General features: G+C 39.6%; 1 protein-coding gene across 4 annotated transcripts in view; it reads left to right on the forward strand.

Moving 5' to 3' along the window:
* Positions 1-15,339, forward strand: part of LOC126162917 (uncharacterized) — a 252,238-nt gene that overhangs the window by 48,168 nt on the left and 188,731 nt on the right. For all 4 annotated transcript variants that reach the window (XM_049919735.1, XM_049919733.1, XM_049919734.1 and 1 more), the window contains exon 5: positions 660-861. In XM_049919735.1, the coding sequence (XP_049775692.1) occupies positions 660-861 (202 nt within the window). The remainder of the gene's footprint in view (positions 1-659; positions 862-15,339) is intronic.

Here is a 15,339-nt window from a genome sequence, read left to right on the forward strand (position 1 = left end):
GTTGCAGATAGATTTAGTAGTAAATAAGTAATGAATTAAAATGTCATGCCTGATGCTGAAGTTTGACTGCATGAACAGGGAAAATGTTGGAAGTGATAAACTTTTTTTTTGTTTATCATTTTGCGGGGAACGTGTCTGTGAAAAAAAGTTTCACAAATATTCGAAACTATGTGTTAGCTTTGTTGGAAATCGCTGGGAGCTCTCTTTCTCAAACACTGGATGAATGAAATCCTTGTATTTGCACACTGTCAGTTACACTGCCTCAAGATAAAACACACAGTTTCCAGCTGTAATATTTGTCTTATCGTATCAGACTTTAACATAAGATTATACATCTTAAAGAGCTCAAAATTACAGCTCTAAAGAGCTTATGGAAGCATTTTAAGTTTCTAAATTTGATCAATAATCATGCAAAATATTTCAAATCAAATTTTCGTTGCCCGTACACTGCAACTGGCACTGGGTTCCGAGATGGTGTTATAATAATATAGATGTAGACGTGAATACTCTTATTGTGTCATCCTAGAATCGAGATTGTGAAGCATTACATGTTTTCACTACATGTTGTCGTTCATAGCTAAATTATAGAAATTTAAAAATTATCTGTCTTATGCTTTTGCTTAATATAACATCTTTTAAAAACAGATAACATGTTACAGTGGTGCTTTCATAATGGAATATGTTGGGGAGGTGTTGGATCCTAAGGAATTTCGCCGTCGAGCTAAGGATTATGCCAAAGAGAAGAATCGCCATTATTATTTCATGGCATTGAAATCTGATTCTATTATTGACGCTACAGTGAAGGGAAATGTTTCGCGATTCATCAATCACAGCTGTGAACCTAATGCTGAAACTCAGAAGGTAACGTACAGAGTTTTATTAATCTAACTGTATGTGCAGTATGCTACATTTGGATTTGCATATGTACTTTAAAAAAAAAAAAATGATTGAGTATCTTTGGTTTATATTTGTGTTTTGGACATGTCATTTGATCTTCAAGCTCTGTAGGTAGTACAAAGAAGCTTTTGAAATTCACTCTGAACAACCAAGGCAGCCTTTCTGTGGGAAAGCAAATGACTAGTTTTCTGTGTGTTATTACAAAAACTCTTCTGTCTATTCAGTCCAAATTATGATTGTGAGGAATTTGTTTTCTGTATGGTCCATATCTACACACTGTGTATGGCAAATGGAAGTGGTTGAATGGGAACATTCACAGCTTCAGTTGTACAGACCAGGTTGCACTATTTTCTAAAACTAAGGGAATATGTAAGTGGAATGGTTATTGATATGGATGTTAGGGTTGAAGAGGCAGTGATAAAAGCCTTGAAAGTGAAGATTGAACACTTGCATGATTTTCTTTGCTTTGTTTATGATAGGCATCAACTGGCTTTTGTTCTGTACCTCTTACTTAATTACCATGTTTAAATGCCACACAACTTGTGGAAGATCAAATTTCAGAAAGCTGTTTTCACTGTCCTGTTTACGTGGAAGGCGAGAACTAAGTTTGCTAACCTAATATTGGTTTTATTAACTTAACTGTTTTACCAGAATGGCATCTTTAAATCATCTGTTCCAATCTTGTCATCCTGAGGAATTGTTGTTACTAGTGCCTACATAATATATGTAATAAATAAAGAGTGTTATTTTGTAATGGATTCGGTGAACTCTTAAGAAGATGGAGTGAGAGATTGTTCAAGAAAATATGATTAAAGATATTGTAGTCAACATTTAAAAAGCCCAAAAAATATGTTTAAAACAATTTTGTCAGTAATTTATATTATGAGGCTTCCATAGTTGTGTTATAAACTGCATTTTAAAACAGGTACGAACCAATTACAAGGCTAATTTCCTAAACGTTTTGAGGACACTGCCAACTTAACATCTGTTTTTGAGTTGTTTTTGAGACTTTGCCATTTCAGTTGAAAGTGCCCCTATGAATGTGCAGATGTAAGTGATTGAACTGTAAGGAATTCCCATTTTAGTGAAGGATCCTGTTATTTTAAAACTGTCCATGGTGTCTACATTGTTTTCCTCAGATAGAGTTCCCATGTCTCCATAATGAGGCTGCAAAAGTGTTACAATATTTCGATCAACATGTGTGTGTGTGTGTGTGTGAAAGATCCCTTTTTTTTGTTATGAAACTAAATAAGTCACCATTACGTAGCAGCCTGAATTCGAAAATCTGTGAAATTGAAATCAAACAATGGAAACTCCAGCTTGTAATATCAACAATATGTGGAAAAGTAAATGAAGCTACTCATCGTTAAGGTGACATATTGAATTACAGACAAGTGCAATGAAAAATCTATTAAACACTTAGCTTTCAGCCAAAGCATTCTTCAGAAAAGGGAAAACACACACACACACACACACACACACACACACACACACACACACAAAACATTCATTCACAAACGCAAGCACACCGCACACACACATGACTGCCATTTCCAGCAGCTTGGACCAGAATGCAATTGTCATATGGAACAAAAGCAGCAACTTCTTGGGTGCAGGGAAGAGGAAGGGACAGCAGGGTACAGGTGAGAGGAAAGAAGAGTTAGTAGAGTTATATCTGGTGGAGCATGCAGGAACTAGATGGAGGCATCACTAGACTGTCACCAGGCGCAGTGTCTGGAGGCTGAGCGGCAGGTAGTTGGACGGGAGGAGGGGGGGGGGGAGTGGTGGTGGTGGTGGTGGTGGTGGTGGTGGTGGGGGCAATGGAAAAGGAGAGGAGCAGGGAAGGGGAAAGAGAGGTAGGTGCATAGATACAACTCGCGCATTATGCACGTCTCTGCCGCCGACCAACGTCTCTGGCACATTTGCATCTGTGGCCGCATGCGCAGTATAAAGGGACGAAGCGAGCACTGGAGCGGCAGTCTTGCGGCTCACTCTGGAGATGGCTGAACGTTATACAGCCGAAATATTAGAAGAAGAAGGAGATTTCTTGCGGCTGCACACCCGAAACTTAGTGCAACTGTCTCTGCGACGCCAAAAGCCTGAAGATTCACATCAAGTACCTCTGCGGGGAGGAGATGGTTTTATGTGTTTGACGATTGGATAAGCTTCGACACTTGAGAGCGAGATTACTGAGCTCTTTAAGTTTTTTACTAAGGTGCCGTGACCAGGGCATAATTCCGAAGTTTGCCAGATTAGTACATTTTATAAAAACTATGTCTATGAATAAGATTTTAACAAAAGCTGGTTCTTCTGTTGTTAAGGAGAGGATTCACTTTACTCGCCGAAAATTAGGCCTGGTTTCTGAAGAACTGTATCGCCTGCACCTGAAGATGTCTGTGGAGATACCCTATGATTCTTGGAATTGGATTGATGGTACAACTTGGGCCAAATCAGACTGGATTCGTGAGGTGGCCACATCCCGACAGACTGCAAAATTTAGTCGACTGAAGATGACATCGCAGCGAGAAACTGTTATTCGACGCCTTGTTATTAATATGACAGGTAGAGATTTGGACGATGCTACGATGATGGTTTTGAGTAAGGGGCTGAATTTTGCACCCATGCCACAGGTTCTGCCATTGCCTTCGTTTATCAGTGCCATTGAAGAAGCTGTTCGACCACTTCCCTCGGATTCAGCAGAGGAAATAAGATGTGAAACATGCCGTGCAATTATGAAGGCTCACCCACAAAGGAGCAATATATCTGTGGCAGAGAGGGCTGCTCTACGCAAGCTTCGCCTGGATACTCAGACAGTGGTACTCCCAGCAGATAAAGGTAATGCTACTGTTTTATTGTCCCGGGACGAATACCATGATAAAATGTACAATTTATTGAGTGACAGCATGTACCGGAAGATCAGCAGGGATCCCACTAATCGAGTGGCAAAGAAAACAGTTTCACTTCTGAATGGTTCTCCCTTTCCACCAGAAGTTGTTCGGAGATTGAAACCAAGTGGTCTGGTGCCTCCTAGACTTTATGGACTACCAAAGGTCCACAAGAAAGATGTTCCTCTATGCCCCATAGTAAGTAACATAGGCTCTCCGACCTATGACGTTGCCAAACATCTGGCATCGTTGTTGAGGCCTCTTGTGGGAAAATGTACTCACCACATAAGAAACTCGGCTGACTTCATTAGTAAACTGAAATAATTGAAAATGAACCTGTCTGATATATTAGTTAGTTTTGATGTGGTGGCTTTATTTACATAGGTTCTCCTTCCAGAATCTCTACAACTTATTGAAAGAAGTTTTGACAGAGATTTCAGCTTTATTTAAACATGTTCTGACCTCCACATATTTCTTATTTAACAGCGAATTTTTTGAACAGACGGACGGAGTTGCCATGAGTAGTCCCTTATCCCCTCTGGCGGCCAATTTATTTATGGAGGACTTCGAGGAGAAGGCGCTTGAATCTGCTGACTTGAAACCCACGGTATTCTGGAGGTATGTTGATGACACCTTTGTAGTTTGGCCCCATGGTGAAGACAACTTGCAAGACTTCTTAATACATCTGAACTCCCTCCACGATCAAATAAAGTTCACAATGGAATTTGAAAAGGAGGGATGCCTTCTATTCTTGGATGTTTTGGTTCAGCGCAGAGAGGATGGCACTTTGGGACATGAAGTGTATAGGAAGCCGACACACACCGATCTGTATTTACGTGCAAATAGCTGCCACCATCCTGCCCAGACAATGAGTGTTCTCCGAACTTTGACCCACAGAGTGCATATTATTTCTGACGAAAGCAGTCTGCAAGATGAACTTTCCCACTTACAAAGAGTGTTTGAAGACAATGGGTACTCTCCACAACAAATACATAGGGCACTGAAAATGAAACCGAAAGAGGCCACAAAGAAAGCAGAAGAAAGTGAAGAAACCTTTAAATCGATGGCCTTCCTGCCATATGTGGGTAGCCTCTCATCACAAAGTAAAAGTGATTTTTCGCCTTCGACACAAGACAGCTGCACTTTTGGGCTCCATCAAAGATGATTTGCTGCTCTGAAAATCTGGAGTTTACAAAATTCCATGTGAATGGACAAACAACTTGTACTGTCCAAGAAAGATATACAGAACACCGGAGGTACACACGACTTTTACAACCTAACAAGTCGGCAGTGACAGAGCACCGTATTGATAATGGTCACAGTATGTTGTATGACAAGGTCGAAAAATTTTGGCAACTACATCATCCTTTTGGGACTCGATAGTGAAGGAGGCAATTGAAATTTGCTTGACGACGAATTTAATTAATAGAGATAGTGGTTTCAATCTTGATAAATCATGGAATCCGGCACTTGCTGTAATAAACTCACAAAGACGTCGTCACAGTGCCGCTCACAATGAGATATCGATATGCCAACACAGATCAACTGCGGAGTCATAGATACCACTCGTGCATTATGCACGTCTCTGCCGCCGACCAACGTCTCTGGCGCATTTGCATCTGTGGCCGCATGCGCAGTCGCGCGGTACAACAGTATAAAGAGACTAAGCGAGCACTGGAGCGGCAGTCTTGCGGCTCACTCTGAAGATGGCTGAATGTTATACAGCTGAAATATTAGAAGAAGAAGGAGATTTCTTGCGGCTGCACACCCGAAACTTAATGAAAATTCTTTAATGTTCAGCTGCATGTTGTGCCACAGTGTGGTCTACTTTGCTCTTGGCAAAGTTTGGCGGTGGCCACCAGGATAAACAGCCGCCACCAACTAACCACCCTGTGACAACATACAGCTGAACATAACATGCTCGATTTCAGTGGCTGCTTCACAACCAGGGCCATCTGGATCCTCACCAACATCACCATCTTTTCTGAACAGTGCCGAGGTGAGTTACCCTCCTCCCCCCACTCCCCGACTTGCTGTTCAACAGCCTCCCAACCTCAGTGGGGATCTTGTCATGCCTCCATCTAGTTCCTGCATGCTCCACCAGACAGCACTCTTCTCTTCCTCCTTCTGTACCTTCCTCTCCCTCAGATTGCTGCTTTCATTCCAAGTGACACTTGCATTCCGGTCTGAACTGCCAGTGATGGCTGTCATGTGCGCTTGAGATGTGCTTACTTGTGTGAATGACTACATGCGTGTTTTCCCTATTCTGAAGAAGATTTTGGCCGAAAGCTGGGTGAGTAACAATCTATTCGTAGTGCTTGTCTGCAACTCGGGGTCTGTGAAATTGGCTGTGTCTGTCCATATGCTGACAGTTTGTATCAGATAAAAATTATATCATCAGCGCACCAAAAATAATGAAATAATGCTGAAAATTTGTTTTGTTAGTGATCTATGTTGTTTCGAATATGGAATATAAAACCAAGTCATATGTAGTTCAACTGCATTGCCATTTCTATATATTTTTTGTGAAAGCCAAGATAGCTTGATTTTACGACCTTTATTCCAATTACTAATTTCAACGGAATCGAGCTGTCATCTTCAGACTGGCATTACACTTTGCATATATGTTCACATACATGTGTCGCTGACATCTTGAGAATAAAATGTAAATACATTAAAAAACTGCACATGGTTTGTCATTTATAAAACAGAATGCTCCTAGATGGGTTGTCAAATGAATAAAAAGTAAAAGCACAAAATCTGTATCACCAATAGTGGTAGAGCACTTGCCTGCGAAAGGCATAAGTTCCGACTTCGAGCCTCGGTCTGGCACATATTTTTAACCTGCTGGGAAGTTTCATATCAGAGTTGCAGAGTGAAAATTTCATTCTGGAAAAATACCTCAGGCTGTGGCTAAGCCATCTCTCCATAAGATTCCTTCTTCCAGGAGTGCTAGTCTGCAAGAGAGCTTCTGCAAAGTTTGGAAGGTAGGAGTTGAGGTACTAGCAGAATTAGAGGTGTGAGGGTGGGTCGTGAGTCACGCTTGGGTAGCTCAGATGGTAGAGCACTTGCTCACGAAAGGGGAAGGTCTTGAATTCAAGTCTCGGACCGGCACACAGTTTTAAACTGCCAGGAAGTTTCAGCACCACGTGGAGTTTAGTACACATGTCATCGACGTGGCATTGCTACTATGGATGGTGTTCTTTAACCATTTATTCATTTGACATCCCATCTGCGAGCATTCTGTTTTATAAATGACAAACCATGTGGAGCTTTTTTAATGTATTTACACTTTGTTCTCAAAATGTCAATGACACATATAAGTGAACATATATGCAAAATGTAATGCCAATCCAAAGATGGCAGCAGGATTCTGTCAAAACTAGTAATTGGAATAAAGGTCTTAAGCTCGAGTGATCTCAGATTTCACAAAAAAAAAAAAAAAAAAGGTAATATAGAGAGAGATTGCAGCAACAATATGTGTAAATTGAATAGCACATTTGCAGTTTGCTCCTCGTACCCCTCCTTGTGGTTAGACTGTGCTGTGACAGTGGGGAAATATGACACAAGACTGAGTGCTAGACACTCATGCCAGGTCACAGTTTGCGAGTCAAATTCTTGGCCATCCCTGGCATAAGAGCCCAGGTATCCGGTGAAAACCAACTGGTGTGGAAAACTAATATCTTTGAGGTCTTTGGAGTCAGTGGGATGCTGTCTGCTAGAGGTTAAACGATGTTACTGTAGCATCATAATTACCCCTGCTGCCACCTCGAGATTTTGGTAAAATGACAAATGAAAGACAAAAATCTCTCAATGGTCAGCTTTGAAGGACTCAAAATTTAGAGAACAGTTACATATTTACCTGTAGTTGAAATGCAACATTTAAAACAATCACATAAAATCAAAACTTACCAAGAGAAATTGCTTTGTGTGTTGGAATTTGCATGAAGCAAATCCATTGTTCAAGCGCAACATGCATTCTGCCATTGATTCAGCAAGAAGCTGCCTCTGCACAAGTAGATTTATGACTGGCATAAAAAATTATTGGCAGTTGGTTGCATATGCAAAGGGAAGAACACTGGTTGGCCTTGCACGTCTGGTGAAAATGTCGAGTGTGGTTGAGATGTGTACACACGGAGCTCTCATAAGTCCACAAGACAGACAGATCAGGAACTTCAACGCCCTCAAACAATAGTGTGGAGTGTTTTGATATGATTTACGCATATGAAGTCGTACAAATTGCTGTTCATCCAGCAGTTGTGTCCTGGAGACAGTAACAGAAGGTATGAATTTTGCATTTCATTTCTTAGAATATGGCAGAGGACATTTTTTCTGAATGACTCATCTTTTCAGATGAATTTATGTTTCATAAATTGGGTAAAGTAAACTACAATAATTTAAAAATTTGGGGGTCACAAAATCATGATGACATTGTCAAACATGAAAGAGTCTCACTGAAACGGAATGTTTTTTATGCTGTTTCTGTTCGCAAAGTTTATAAACCTTTCTTTTTTGTGGTGGAAACTGTGATAGAAATGTCGTACCTGAATGTGTTGCAAAATTGGTTGTTTCTTCTACTTCAAGTGGATTCCAGTATTTCATTTTTCTGCGTGATGGCAGCCCATCTCACTTTGTAGGGGTATGTAAAAGACAGACTCTTTTGTCTCATCTGTGTCAGCTACTCTTCAAGATCTGAGAAATCAAATTGTTGAAGCTATTGATTCAGTAAACAGGGACGAAATCTGTTTCTCTCTTTTTGAATCTTCATGTGTAGAGAAAATCTTGACATAAATGCGAGAGATGTGGAAAATATTTAAATTTACTTCCTCTAACATGCCTAATAATTGCTCTACTTGAAATTGCTCTCATGATTCTGAGAATTTATCAAAAGGAAAAAATTTATGACGTGTGTCAATTTCATAAATAAATAGTGGTTTATCCTTGTAAACTTCATCAGTGTAGCACATTTTTGTGTACTCTGCTTTCAGTTTCTCTAGTCATAACAGAAACTTTCAACTTTAACTGATTCTTGAGTTCATATCCTCTTTCCTCTCCAACAGAAAACTCATTATGTCCAACCCAGTATCCTATATATATTTTCATGTGGCACAATGGTGTGGTGCAAGTCTTTCCATTGGGTGCCACCTTTGGCAACTTGTGTGCCCCTACATACTCAACCGGGAAAGGGAACCTACAGTTGAACATGAAATCTGGGATCTGGTAACTCTTCACATCATTGAGAGGTGAAAACTAGGTTAAAACTAAGACTAAAAAAATCTGTGATCCGATTGAGATTCAATCCCAAGACCTCTCTATTTCCAGGTATGTGCTTTACCACTAAACCACCAGGTGTGACATGTATGTAGATAGTTCATCTATAGGTTTTGATGAGGAATGTTTTTAGTGTCAAAATGTTTGTTGTTGTTGTGGTCTTCAGTCCTGAGACTGGTTTGATGCAGCTCTTCATGCTATTCTATCCTGTGCAAACTTCTTCATCTCCCAGTACCTACTGCAACCTACAGCCTTCTGAATCTGCTTAGTGTATTCATCTCTTGGTCTCCCCGTACAATTTTTACCCTCCACGCTGCCCTCCAATACTAAATTGGTGATCCCTCGAAGTCTCAGAACATGTCCCACCAACCGATCCCTTCTTCTGGTCAAGTTGTGCCACAAACTTCTCTTCTCCCCAATCCTATTCAATACTTCCTCATTAGTTATGTGATCTACCCATCTACCCATCTAATCTTCAGCATTCTTCTGTAGCACCACATTTCGAAAGCTTCTATTCTCTTCTTGTCCAAACTATTTATCGTCCATGTTTCACTTCCATACATGGCTACACTCCATACAAATTCTTTCAGAAACGACTTTCTGACATTTAAATCTATACTCAATGTTAACAATTTCTCTTCTTCAGAAATGCTTTCCTTACCATTGCCAGTCTACATTTTATATCCTCTCTACTTCGACCATCATCAGTTATTTTGCTCCTCAAATAGCAAAAATGTGTCAAAATATGAAACGTATGGCCTTATCTTTTGATAGCATTGACTTAGAAGTTTAAATTTTTTGCGTAACCAATAGGCGTAGACCTTTAGTATGTGACATTAATTTGAATGTGATACCCCCATGAACCATGGGCTTTGCCGTTAGTGGGGAGGCTTGCGTGCCTCAGCGATACAGATGGCTGTACCATAGGTGCAACCACAACGGAGGGATATCTGTTGAGAGGCCAGACAAAAGTGTGGTTCCTGAAGAGGGGCAACAGCCTTTTCAGTAGTTGCAGGGGTAACAGTCTGGATGATTGACTGATCTGGTCTTGTAACACTAACCAAAATGCCCTTGCTGTGCTGGTACTGTGAACGGCTGAAAGCAAGGGGAAACTACAGCCTTAATTTTTCCCGAGGGCATGCAGCTTTACTGTATGGTTAAATGATGATGGCGTCCTCTTGGGTAAAATATTCCGGAGGTAAAATAGTCCCCCATTCGGATCTCCGGGCGGGGACTAATCAAGAGGACGTCGTTATCAGAAGAAAGAAAACTGGCATTCTACGGATCGGAGCGTGGAATGTCAGATCCCTTAATCGGGCAGGTAGGTTAGAAAATTTAAAAAGGGAAATGGATAGGTTAAAGTTAGATATAGTGGGAAATAGTGAAGGTCGGTGGCAGCAGAACAACACTTCTGGTCAGGTGAATACAGGGTTATAAATACAAAATCAAATAGCGGTAATGCAGGAGTTGGTTTAATAATGAATAAAAAAAATAGGAGTGCGAATAAGCTACTACAAATAGTGAATGCATTATTGTGGCCAAGATAGACACGAAGCCCATGCCTACTACAGTAGTACAAGTTTATATGCCAACTAGGTCTGCAGATGATGAAGAAATTGATGAAATGTATGATGACATAAAAGAAATTATTCAAGTAGTGAAGGGAGACGAAAATTTAATAGTCATGGATGACTGGAATTAGAGAGTAGGAAAAGGGAAAGAAGGAAACATAGTAAGTGAATATGTATTGGGGGTAAGAAGTGAAAGAGGAAGCCGTCTGGTAGAATTTTGCTCAGAGCATAACTTAATCATAGCTAACACTTGGTTCAAGAATCATAAAAGAAGGTTTTATACATGGATGAATCCTGGAGACACTAGAAGGTAGGTTTTAAATTGTAAGACATTTCCAGGGGCAGATGTAGACTCTGACCACAATCTATTGGTTATGAACTGTAGATTAAAACTGAAGAAACTGCAAAGAAGGTGGTAATTTAAGGCGATGGGACCTGGATAATCTGACTAAACCAGAGATTGTACAGAGTTTCAGGGAGAGCACAAGGGAACAATTGACAGGAATGGGGGAAAGAAATACAGTAGAAGAAGAATGGGTAGCTCTGAGGGATGAAGTAGTGAAGGCAGCAGAGGATCAAGTAGGTAAAAGACGAGGGCTAGTAGAAATCCTTGGGTAACAGAAGTAATATTGAATGTAATCGATGAAAGGAGAAAATATAAAAATGCAGAAAATGAAGCAGGCAAAAAGGAATACAAACGTCTCAAAAATGAGATCGACAGGAAGTGCAAAATGGCTAAGCAGGGATGGCTAGAGGACAAATGTAAGGATGTAGAGGCTTATCTCACTAGGGGCAAGATAGATATTGCCTACAGGAAAATTAAAGAGACATTTGGAGAAGAGAGAGCCACTTGTATGAATATCAAGAGCTCAGATGGAAACCCAGTTCTAAGCAAAGAAGGGAAAGCAGAAAGGTGGAAGGAGTATATAGAGGGTCTATACAAGGGCGATGTACTTGAGGACAATATTATGGAAATGGAAGAGAATGTAGATGAAGATGAAATGGGAGATACGATACTGCGTGAAGAGTTTGACAGAGCACTGAAAGACTGAGTCGAAACAAGGCTCTGGGAGTAGACAACATTCCTTTAGAACTACAGACGGCCTTGGGAGAGTCAGTCCTGACAAAACTGTACCATCTGGTGAGCAAGATGTATGAGACCGGCGAAATACCCTCAGACTTCAACAAGAATATAATAATTCTAATCCCAAAGAAAGCAGGTGTTGGCAGATGTGAAAATTACTGAACTATCAGTTTAATAAGTCACAGCTGCAAAATACTAACACGAATTCTTCAGATGAATGGAAAAACTGGTAGAAGCTGACCTCGGGGAAGATCAATTTGGATTCCGTAGAAATATTGGAACACATGAGGCAATACTGACCTTACGACTTACCTTAGTAGAAGAAAGATTAAGGAAAGTCAAACCTACGTTTCTAGCATCTGTAGACTTAGAGAAAGCTTTTGGCTGGAATACTCTCAAATTCTAAAGGTGGCAGGGGTAAAATACAGGGAGCGAAAAGCTATTTACAATTTGTACAGAAACCAGGTGGCAGTTATAAGGGTCGAGTGGCATGAAAGGGAAGCAGTGGTTGGGAAGGGAGTGAGACAGGGTTGTAGCCTCTCCTTGATGTTATTCAATCTGTATATTGAGCAATCAGTAAAGGAAACAAAAGAAAAATTCGGAGTAGGTATTAAAATCCATGGAGAAGAAATAAAAACTTTGAGTTTCGCTGATGACATTGTAATTCTGTCAGAGACAGCAAATGACTTTGAAGAGCAGTTGAACGGAATGGACAGTGTCTTGAAAGGAGGATATAAGATGAACATCAACAAAAGCAAAACAAGGATAATGGAATGTAGTCGAATTAAGTCGGGTGATGCTGAGGGAATTAGATTAGGAAATGAGACACTTAAAGTAGTAAAAGAGTTTTGCTATTTGGGGAGGAAAATAACTGATGATGATCGAAGTAGCGAGGATATAAAATGTAGACTGGCAATGGCAAGGAAAGCGTTTCTGAAGAAGAGAAATTTGTTAACATCGAGTATAGATTTAAGTGTCAGGAAGTCGTTTCTGAAAGTATTTGTATGGAGTGTAGCTATATATGGAAGTGAAACATGGATGATAAATAGTTTGGACAAGAAGAGAATAGAAGCTTTCCAAATGTGGTGCTACAGAAGAATGTTGAAGATTAGATGGGTAGATCACATAACTAATGAGAAGGTATTGAATAGAATTGGGGAGAAGTGGAGTTTGTGGCACAACTTGACAAAAAGAAGGGACCTGTTGGTAGGACATGTTCTGAGGCATCAAGGGATCACAAATTTAACATTGGAGGGCAGAATGGAGGGTAAAAATCGTAGAGGGAGACCAAGAGATGAATACACTAAGCAGATTCAGAATGATGTAGGTTGCAGTAAGTACTGGGAGATGAAGAAGCTTGCACAGGATAGGGTCATGCAGCTCTGCCATGATTCTGGAAAATGAGCCCAGATAGCTCAGTTGGTAGAAAGTTAGGTTTTTAACGTAAGGGTCTAGGATTTGAAAATTGTAATTTAAGTTAACAACCTTTTGAGAGCAATCTGTGTTGCATGTGCCATAGCCCTAACACACAAAGTAGTCCCCTCCAAGATGACAAGATTTTTACAAGTTTATACATATTAAAATGATTTGTTATGATATTAAATGCTAACTTCAATTGTTCATAATAAAATATAATTATTCTGTTTAAACATGATGAGAAAATTCTCCACAATGTGTGGCATTTGGGATCAAATACGTACAGAATGCCTTATAGCTCAGATTCTAGTGGAAACAGCTGATGTGCGCAACTAATTCTTTGAGATTTTCAGGGTGACTGGGACATGATATGCTAGGAGTTAAAGATATTATTGAAATATTATAATACATGCACTGCAAAACACTGCGTTAAGCATGGCAGAGGGTATTTAGTATGGCACAACATGTGAGGTTCTCTCCCTCTTCCAATTGTCTATGAAGCATGGGAATAATCACTGCTAAAATTACCTTGTGCATTCTGTGTTTAGTCTTAATTTTGTACGCTCAATCCCTGAGGGATTGATATGCAGGTGCTGAAGTATATCTCAAGAATCTACACCTAAATACTATTCTTGAAATTTTGTTAGTAGGCATCCATGAGGTAATTTGCATTAGTTTCAAGAATCTACCAATTCAGATTTTTCAACATTTCTGTCATGATCTCCCTTGAGTAAAACAAACTTGTGACCATTCGTACTGTCTTTCTTTGTATACATTCAGTATCCCCTATTAGTCCAATCTGGCCAAAACAGTTACGCATTATCTTAGAAGTTGGCTTCATAGGTGCTATGTAGCCATTCTACTTCGTAGGCTGACTTTATTTTCACAGTGTTCTGCCATTGAACCAAAGTCTGCCATCTGCTTTACTTATGACAACCTCTATGATAATCCATTTCATATCCCTACAAATTGTTACACCCAGGTATTTGTATGTCTGTGTGGGTTGACTGATTCTAAGTAAATCACAGGCACTATAGTCATAGGGTAGTACAAAATTTCATTTTGTGAAGTGCATAATTTTACATTTCTGTACTTTCAAAACAAATGCCACTCTTTCCACCACTTTGAAATCACATCTGTTTTGAGACATTACTTCATTATAGAAAAGTCTAAGGTTACTATTAATATTATCTGCAAGGTCGTTAATACACAACATGGACAGCAAGGGACCCAACACACTTCCCTTTGCCACACATGAAGTTACTTCAACATGTGTCTCTAGCCAGGATATAATGCTGCCTCCTCCCCACTAAGAACTCCTAAATCCAGTCACCAGTTTTTTTGGAATTCATGCTGGTTGGGATGAAGGAGGTAATTATTTTCGAGATACCTTATTACATTTGAGTTTAGAATATGTGAAAGGATTCTACAACAGATAGATGTCAGCTAGATTTGACGGTAGCTTTGTGGAACCCTTTTGTTACTCTTCTTGTGTGGAGGTGTGACCCATGTTTTTTTTCAATTGCTGGGTGTAGGTTTCTGTTTCAGGGATCTATGGTATATTATGGTTAAAATAAGGGCTGAGAAAAACCTGGGTATTAAAAAAAAACAGTGAGTTAAATTGGGTTTTAATGGTTTTTTGGGATTTATTAATATTGAAAATTAAATAGTTAACTTTAAATTCTTATTATCAATTTATTCAAAACACTAACCCATCCTTACAACTACTTTATTCTGAGTATATAGAAGTTATAACAGAGCACTATGAAGAAGTCTGTGCTAAGATAAGCGAAATCTTGGATAGTGTTATGTTTTATAAATATGCCACTCATCATCTCCAACTACTGTCAGAGGTTTTGAGTCCTTGACCTTTTTCAAGCAGCAGGACAAATATTGCACAAGTTGTCGAACTATGGATCAATGTTTTAGAAAGCCCTAATATGGAACCCTGTAAGAACATAATAAGAAATGAAAGGAACAAGCACTAGAACTCTTTCACTATACTGCTAGTATGTTAGATCCAAGATTCGGAAGGAGAAGATTAACTACTGAACAAAAAGAAAGTGCAGAAAACTGGCTAATAGAGGTGCATTTGGAGTGGAGTGCAGATGTTATGTCTTTTAGGATTGCTAATTCTCATTATTTTCTTTCCGCTATGTTTCCTAATGCAATTGTAACATAGTTTCATCCAAACATGTGGTGGAAGATAATAGAG

This window comes from Schistocerca cancellata, chromosome 2 (genome assembly GCF_023864275.1).
Source record: "Schistocerca cancellata isolate TAMUIC-IGC-003103 chromosome 2, iqSchCanc2.1, whole genome shotgun sequence".
Classification (NCBI taxonomy): Eukaryota; Metazoa; Arthropoda; class Insecta; order Orthoptera; family Acrididae; genus Schistocerca; species Schistocerca cancellata.